Source organism: Phallusia mammillata, chromosome 2 (genome assembly GCF_965637545.1).
Source record: "Phallusia mammillata chromosome 2, kaPhaMamm4.hap1.1, whole genome shotgun sequence".
Lineage (NCBI taxonomy): Eukaryota > Metazoa > Chordata > Ascidiacea > Phlebobranchia > Ascidiidae > Phallusia > Phallusia mammillata.
The window spans coordinates 5,888,726-5,898,135 of record NC_137253.1 but is presented as its reverse complement, the minus strand read 5'-3'; the positions used below and the strand labels follow the sequence as shown (position 1 = coordinate 5,898,135).

Genomic DNA, 9,410 nt, shown 5'->3' with positions numbered 1-9,410 from the left:
GCTAACGATTGTCAAGACCCAGAGAAAACCCAACAAAACATTGACCGATATGTCCCCTCCAATCCGATTGCTATATACGTACTGATTCTGACTTTCGTGGCAGTCATGATTTCAGGTAACAATTACAGGAGTCATGTACATTTTTCTCTATAGGCAGCAGTTCAAAATGCTTGCACACATTAAAATACATGCTGCCATATATACTAGTTGTGGCCACAGCATGCACATCTAATTGCAGTACGTGTTATTTGGCTTGATGAAGGCGACCTGTAAGACGTCGAAACGTCGGAATGAAAATACTTGCCAAAAGAGCTCTATAAACTTGATATTATACCTGGCAGCAATAGCTTATATATATGCACATCTAATGTTGCTTGCAGTCGTGAGTGCACAGGAGCTTGAGTGCGTGTCAAAGTTGCACATGGAAATCTATGCTGCACATAAACTGGTATGTGTTCACAGCGTGTAGTCGTGCACATCTAATGTTGCTCACAGTGTGCTTCCGGGTACTCAGGAAGCTTGTATGTAAGCCCTGGCACATATGTATAATAATATATAATAATCTAAGGTGCACATAAACTGGTGTGCAGTGGCCACAGCGTAGACCTATGATGTTGCTCCACTGTGTACTCAGGGAGTTTGTGTGTATGTATAAGTTATGAAAGAAATGTAGCGTCGGTTTGTATTAACATGTGAGGCATTAAAGCAAAATTCAACTTGTTTAGTGTCTTTTTGGCGGGATGTATTACACTTAACTTAATTCACCAACAGTAAAATTAATTAAGAAACCAACATAAAAAGTGAGGGACCTAAAACTCTGAATCTTCGTACTTTTTATTTCTAGGTTGCATGATTCATGTTTGTCTGATGCCAGATGTACCGATGACATTTATCTCTGGAAAATTACAATTTGCTCCCGATGTGGCAATGGATGAGCTAGAGAAAGAAGGAAGTGTGAATGAATGCGAAGGAATCAAAGAGAAACCGAACAAGTTCAAAGAAGTAATCCCTCGAAATTGTCTTAAAGTATTGGTGTTTTTGCCAGACTTTATAATCACAAATTGCTTTAGTATTTCGTGGTGGCCTGTATTTCAATCTAACTTACGTTTTGTTTAAAATTAGTATTTGTAAGGGCGACACAAAACGCTTTAAAACTGGACGAAGGAGCACATTAATACAACTTTTAACTCTACAAACGTTTGTAAGTCAATCAAAATCTAATTACTCCAATTTAACTCTAACCCTCTCACACCCCAGAGTTGTAAACAGGACCCGAACTTGGCGCGAACCCAAAATTTTGAATGACAAGCTTATACATTGAAGCATCAGAACAGACCGAGACAGAAATTACAACCGACACAATCTCTCACACCCCATCGTATAATACATGATAAGATTTTATTGCTAAAAGTTAAACTCCATTAACACGGTATTTCTGTTTCAGATTTTTGAAGAATCTTGTACAACATTGAAAGATCTTTTCCACAGATGTATGGACATTCGGCAGATCCTCATGTGCCCAATCAACATTTACTTGGGAATCGAAATCGGATTTTTGTATTCCGAACTCACGCGGGCTTTTGCGTCTTGCATTAAAGGAGTAAGCCAGGTAGAAAACGTAAAGTTAATTTGCCAAGATGAATATATCATACTGGGATCAGCCCTGAAGCGTCGATGCAGACCAGTGATCACGGCAAATTTATCGATAAATCACAGTACGCCAGGCCTATTAAAGTCGTCATAATGTAAAATCATTTTTAGGTTATTAATGAAGTTTCTTCATTCAGAAAAAAAGTTTTTCAGGAAAAAAAAACGTTTACAAATTTGAAATTATGCATCATTAATCTTCTTTCTTAAACTAACTCTTTACTTGACTTAAGTAAATACTAAACTGTCTTATTTATGCAAAGATCGGAATCTGCACAATCATAAACGCTCTTGCCAACGGTACGATGTGTTATTTCGGCGGGAGATTAATGGGTAGAATTGGGCTAAGATGGTTCCTGGCTTTTGCCTTCATTGGAGATATGGCTATTTACAGTGTTTGTGCGGCGTGGGTGCCTACAGAAGCAACATCATGGCTTGTCTATCTTATCTTTATCAGTTTGGGCGTCACTGGAGGCTGCTGGAGTTTATTAGTACCAAGTAAGAAGTGTTCTGTCAGTAGTTTTATGGCCCCAAATGAACCCTAAACTATTGCATAAAATCAAACACAATCTCAACACGAGTACAGCTATGGAGTCATTAAACTGCTTGCAAAGACATATAATGCATGTAAAATAAAAGAAAATGGCCTGACAACCCACACAAACAATCGCAACTCGCAACCGGTGGTATTAACACGCAACTCGATGTCATCGATACTTAAGTTTAACATGGCAACAAGGGCTGCCCTAATATAAAATGTTATTTCAAGTTTTATTCAACTGACATAATAAACTCGTTCAGTTCTGTTCATATGTAACACTGGGCAACTCTCTGGTTCCACCTGGTGACTTTGTATCGGACGCAGTTTTTTTTCGTGCGTTGCTTTACCCAAATTAGCAGTTCTTAACAAGTTTAAAGTTCAAACTGCCTTAGTCACTATTGAAAATAAATTTTGCTTCATTGGTTATGTCCGGTAGTAGACCGAGTGGTTTTGCATATGTTCCTTTTCACCTGTCTCTACTGTGAGTTTCTATTAGTAAGAACTGCTTGCTACTTCCATCCAACAGCAAAAACTGAGATATAGATTATACCACATACAGTCGTTGTCAAAGAGATATGTGAAACTTTAGCCGTTCCTTTGTGCATTGTTGTTTAGTGTGAGCTGTCTAAAGCTTGAGACTGCTTTAAATACTCATCATTTTGTTAACTACAATCTTATGCACCCCAGTAATTGTGCTAATAGGATTTTTTTAGACTTGTATGCTGAAGCTTTCAAAGAAAATCGGGAGCTATCCTATACAATGTGGTCCAGTCTCTTTGCAATCGGTTTTACTCTCCAATTTGCTTGGAGCACTTTGCTGTGCGTTCGAGACAAAATTTACGTCCAGCTTGGCCTGCTGGTTCTTACTGTGTTAAGTGTCGGTAAGTATAATACCCATCTCATAAACACTTACAAATTTTGATAGTTGACTGTTCTCATCTAGTTTCTATGCAAAAGCACGTCAAATTTTTTTGGCACAAGCTATTTCAGGGTATAACTTTTTTTAAACTTTAAAGGGTTCAAATTTACTTAACTCGCCCGAAAAACAAACTTTGAGTATCCGATATCACAAGTTCGGAAATGTTTATTTCCAGGTTAAAATTATTTCATATTGTATGAAAAACATATTAATTTAGCTAAAAAGCATCTTTGGCGTCTTATTCAAATAAAATTATACTTTTGTGCTTCATACAATGTCAACTGATTTTGACCTGCAAATAAACATTTCCCAACCTGTGATATAGCCTACATATAATGAAGGGTGGAAATCGTTGTCGCAATGGCAATAGAACAGGGAATGACTCCCAGAATAAATTTACCAAGATTTAATATCGGATATTGATTTCTATCATGGAGAAACCAGTGTCTAAAATTTACTTTAATTTGTTTTTTACAGCCATACTACGACGCAGAATGAAGCGAAATATCGAAATTTAACCAATTTCAACTTTTCAAACAAAGTTTACAACAAACTACGTTCCCCTTTCTAATTCGATGAACTAAGATACTGATATTTCATTTGGTTTTGTAAAAAGGCGCTTACTTAATTAGTACATTTATAAAGTCGTAAATTTAATGTACCATTCCCCGAAAAAACATTCATAAATGTGCATTGCAGCAAATAAACAAGATCACGAAACCAATCAATAAGTTTTTGTGTGTGCGTGTTTGATGCCAAGTGTACAATGCATGAAATACATGCTCGTCTGTAATTCCTCAAGTCATTCTGTTTGTCGACGATTTTCTGCTCTTTTTTATCACTATAATTTCAGAAAACTGTTCAAACAATAAATAAACGTAAACTAAAATGTTGACACTTGTTTTGGTGCCATTTGCATGGAAAGGGCTTTTGCTGGTTTATACTGGATGTTGTTGCTTCGCTTGTCGCCAAATTTGTTGGTTACTGGGCAAAGCTTACACATTCTATTATTTTCGGTAAACATCTGAACCACAATATAGCACTGTGTCGGTCCAACCCAATTCGATGCCAAAATTTTCAAGGTGTAGCACAAAATCCCTCCAAGAGTGCGATTTAAACGATAAACGTCTACGGGAAGTTCGTGTGGATAAAAATTGTGTTTAGCGAAACATATTTTGGAAAATTTTAACCGTGCAAGTAGTACGTACCATTCAGATAAACAAGTCTCAAACACATACAAAGTCATTTTTACTTTAAGTTGCATGGAAAGTTTCAGTGAACAGACATAAATGCGCAAACACAGCAAATACTTTACCTTTGCGATGACAAAATAAATCGCAAATACAGACTTACTGCATTTGTTTTCTTCGTCAAAAAGCTACAAACAAACTTGTGTAAATCGAAAAAAAAGTGTGTAAAGCTACTCAATCAACACAAAAAAGTAAACACACATTTTTGTACATGGTTTTGACCAAGCAACGTGTTACGTGGTATAACATCAAACTTCACAGTTACTCAAAGTTAAGATATCTTGCACAATTAAGTCTTCTTTTGCAAGAAAATTCCGATACCTTTTGGTAATTTATGGGGTGTTTTGCCCTGATGAGTCAACATGTGTCTTCTGGCATTGCTGGAAAGTTTTTGCAGCAAATCTCTGCGGCGAAAGCGTTTAGTGCAAATGTGACACTTTATCCTCACAGTTTCTTGTCTGTCTTGTTGTGAACTTTCAACAGTGTCCATCTCACGATCTTCCTGGTGCTGCTCAATGCGATCAGAAAGTTTCACTGTATTAACCATGGTAAATTGTTGAACTCTATTTAAACATAATCTATTAAAGCTGCCTACAATCTCTAAAAAAATATGTATCAAGTGGGTATTTCTATCTCATTACCTCTGTAACGTCTGAAATTTGCGCCACACTGGTCAAATTACTAAAAACACGCCAATTCGTTCGGCATACGTAATAGTCATAGTATCAAACATGTTTAGGCACGCGTTTTTGTAAACATACATGCAGAAAAATTGTAACTTATATAAGATTAATTGTACCCTATGCCAGAGATAACGCTTACCAGAGTTTCAGATAACAATAACATGCAAAGCATCGCAAAAATGATAAAAAATAATTATGGACCTATAAAATGCATACTTTAAATATTCATTAACTGGCAGTGGCGGCTCGTGCCTAAAATTTGTGGGGGTGCTGCTTCAAATTTTAGCCTTTCTTGAACAAATATTAGTTGACAATACAAATCTTAATCGGCAACTCCATTGTGACGTAATGTTTGTTACGCAATATTGTACACAAGTGTAAACCGCAGACGGTATCATTGGGGAATTTTGTTTACTTGCACAGCGACGGACCAAACTTAATAACATGCAGGAAAAAAGTGGCACAAAACACACGTGACACAGACTCGAAACGAAGCGGTTGTAAATACGGTAAAACACAACAACAGTACATAGAAAAAAATATTAATAAATGAGTCGAAAAAGATCGAAGTATATTAGTTGGACAACATTAAAGTAAAACTGGTTATAACAATGACTACTAGCTAACACACTTGCTATTCAGTCATTAATATGGTCATGTATCATTTAGGTAACTTATAGCCACAGTCAGCATTTTCAACATATTCTATGACACTTCACAGATAATAAATGGCACAAAAAAACTAGTCATAAAGCTTTTAATTTGTATCATAACTGATAAATTTAACGACCACATTACATTTGTGTCAGAACTTGTTTATTTTGTTCAACATCTTTACTTAATTTTTGTGTACAACTATTAATTGTTTTCAAGGCTCTTAACTGCTATACTTGTTGCTTTATTTGGTGGCAAGTAGCTTATAATTCCTTTTTTTGAAGTGCAAAAGTCTCCAAGCTTTGAAAATTACAACACTCTCACTTAAATTTAAAACATATTATTGAACCTTGTGCTTCTATTTTACAACTTAAATGAATCATAAAGTTCTAGTTTGAGCTAAATAATGGATAGCTTCTTCCTTGATTTCCAAATGACAACTAAGAAACTGTTTTTTTCCTTCTATTTAGTGCTATCACTGCAAGTGCAAGTCTTTTTGGAAATAATGGTGTTCCTTACAAAAGTTTGCATCCTTTTTAGTGTTGACAAGAATCGTTTTGTCTTTGAGAGACTCATGGAAATTGCTGGCTAACTGGCTTTTCTTTTTATAAGTTTCAGTAACTTTTCTAACAACAGGATATGCTTGGTGGTAACTACTATCTCCCCTGTAGAATGTTCATTCTTGAGAAACATTTCCTGTGAAGCAATTTAGCAGCTACTGTTTAGAGAAACAGTACATGTCCAGTATATCAATACACAAGATTGCAAATACTGTCCACATGGTGTGTTAAGAAACCAAAACTTGAAATTGTCATGACTAAGATATTTCAAAATTCCTGTTGCTTGTGCAATTGTTTGTTCTGCATTTAATATTGCCTAAATTTCAGTAAGGCATTTAACTTCACAGTCACAAAGCTATTTTTTCTTTGTTGGCATTCAAAACTAAAACTGAGTAGTTCTTGTGGTTGCTTATTCCTGCATGACATATTAGGAATAGCGGATGTTTTATCCCAGTTTTCTTAACTTTTTATTCAAGTTTTTATTATAAAGGTTAATCGTGACTTTTCAAACGGTTAGATGACCTTTTTTTCTTTTTCAAGGTGGTAGATACACTTTTTAAGTAGATACACTTTTTTGGGTAGATACACTTTTTTTTCACCCTTTTTAATTCAATGATCACTGCAAAAACTAAAGCCCACTTACAGTCATCTTAAAAAAAACACGACTAACCTTCAAAGAATAAATTAAAAGATGACAAAATAATTATTTAACTGTACTCACTGTCGAAAGAATATAGCAAACGGGTTTGGTTTTGTGGCACAGTAAACCCGGAACAGACAACACTGAACTACAGGCCGGTTCACACGCTGCGTGATTGGTGGAGCTGCGCGAGCCGCAGCACCCTGTCGCCTATTTCGCCCAGCTTGTAGCTATTCCAACTGCGCATGCGCACAAGTGCAAAACGTCACGATTAGTCATGAAACTGGAGCTGCAGTTCCACCATAGATAACATATTAATGCCATAATTTTTTTTTTTAAATGAAAAAAATGCCGATCAAGGCGGAAATTTTACTTATAAAAATTATACTTTGGAATAAAAAAATAAGTATCATGAAAGTTATCTGTAATGTTGTGGTGGGAATATTAAGTAAAAATATCTGGGGGGTGCTGCAGCTCCGCAGCACCCTAGCACGAGCCGCCCCTGTTAACTGGTCCAACTTAATGCATTAGGAAGTTTATCTTGCAAAACCAACCTTATTTATTTTACCTCAGTGTTTTACACAATTAGCATTAACATATGTTAATGACAAACAAATTAAATCAATTACTTTCGAATTCATTAAAGTTACAAATTCAAAACAGCAATTTAACACGCTACACAACATGGTCCAACCAGGTTTCAATCTCACTGTCGTTATTAAAACTGTAGCTGCTAACGTTTTTTGAGGGTTTAGACTATTTTAGACTCACTATTAAGTTAAATGCTAAATATATTTCAATCTTAGTATCTTTACTAAAGCTGTAGCTGCAAACATTTTAACGTTTTAGGCAATATGAGTGACGCTATTGTCGTATAAGCATCTAAGCACAAACTTAATAAGTTTTACAAAAAATGTCAACGACATATGCGGTATAATTCGAGTGCAACCAAACTGAAAACTGTCTGTGAATATAAAGTGCTTTTGACAGTTAAGAGCCACTGGCTTTTTCTATTGCTACTCAGACTTGTAATTTTCTTTTCACTTTGTTATCGAATTTGGTGCAAACGCTTTGACAAGGTATCGCAACAGTGAATGGTCACAAAGTCACAATCAGCGATAAAAATTATGCTATACAATAGAGACCAGACGACAATTAAAAATACACAATAGCAGGACACGAACCGTATACAAATGTGCGAAAAGTTGCGTTTTACATGAAAAGTTACGTTTTAAAAACAGTGGTATAGTCAGCACGTTTCGACTTGCCAACCAAAATGTCTTGAAGAAGTTAAATTGTGCAACGGGTTAATTCAACCGTGTAAACAAAACATTTTTGGGATCTTTTTGGGGACCACTGCAGTCTAATTATGATGTATTAAATTACTATGTAAAGGCTGAAGCCGCATGCTGTTCAGCATACTATTCACTTGCCACTACAAGACTGAAGTATTTGTGCTTGAAAAAACATAACAACCACAAGATATGTATTTATATCAATGAAATCCAGAGTCCGATACATAGCTAAGCCACATTCCTGTCATAGATTTGTTTTGGTACTTTCAATTTTTGAGATCAATTCAATTCGTTTAGGGCCGGCTTACAACTCTGATTTGCGCGTTCAATTACAATCAAAAGTTAGCTTGTTTGCTCTCCAACCAACTGCCAAACTCGTAATAAAGATTAGACGAACCCAGCCTTAAATCACCATCAAATTTTACACCATTTCGTTGATGGCGAAACGTGATTGACAACCAAAATCCAGCACGAAAGTGCATTTTGGAAACCTTGTATTTAGTTTGCGACCGAACTGCAACAAAAAATTCAATGTAACTTGCATCAGTGTCCGCACTTCGCACACAACAGTTCACAAAAAAACACTAAAATTAATTATCCATACTACAAAGCTATGTACAAAAATGGTATTTCATCAAAACTTAAACAAAGCTCTACCAACAAAATAATTTTAATTATAGTTCATGATTTATACATCATGGTTATAACCATTTTATACACACAGGCATCTCTCATAGTAACAGGCAACACTGAACACCTCAAAAGGCAAAATGCAACAACAATAGCCGAATAATAGGGCATAGCACGGGGTATGGCGGTATAGCGAAACTCTCCAAAACAGTACTTAAAGATGATTATGATGTATCACTTGTGTAGCTTTTTGCACGATTCTGTGCTGTTTTTATGCTCAATATCGAAATACGTACAATCCATATCGGTAATGTGTATTATTTTTTGTTTCAAAATGTACAGAACCTGTTTATTAAACTGTTTAAAATCCGGACCCCCCCCCCCCCCCCAAAAAAAGTTTTCAAAATATTAAAGTTTCTTAACCAGGTTCTGCACTGGAAACGTTTTTCTGCACAATAAACGTAAAAATAAACTTTAACGAAAACATGCGATTAACATGCGATTGTTTGCATCTATACCATCTGTAAAACATTTATCTTCACACACAAAAAAACTTTGGTGAAGTTTAGTTTAGTTGTGAGTTGCCGAGTG

General features: G+C 35.7%; 1 protein-coding gene across 1 annotated transcript; it reads left to right on the top strand.

Annotated features, from left to right (window-relative positions):
• The first annotated feature begins 6 nt into the window (after positions 1–6).
• On the top strand, positions 7–3,995 carry LOC145214141 (protein unc-93 homolog A-like). Its single transcript, XM_080082606.1, has 6 exons — positions 7–115; positions 845–1,002; positions 1,445–1,609; positions 1,911–2,145; positions 2,902–3,069; positions 3,585–3,995. The coding sequence occupies exons 1-6, from the start codon at positions 106–108 to the stop codon at positions 3,623–3,625; spliced, it is 777 nt and encodes a 258-aa protein (XP_079938732.1). The 5' UTR covers positions 7–105; the 3' UTR covers positions 3,626–3,995.
• Positions 3,996–9,410: the final 5,415 nt, after the last annotated feature.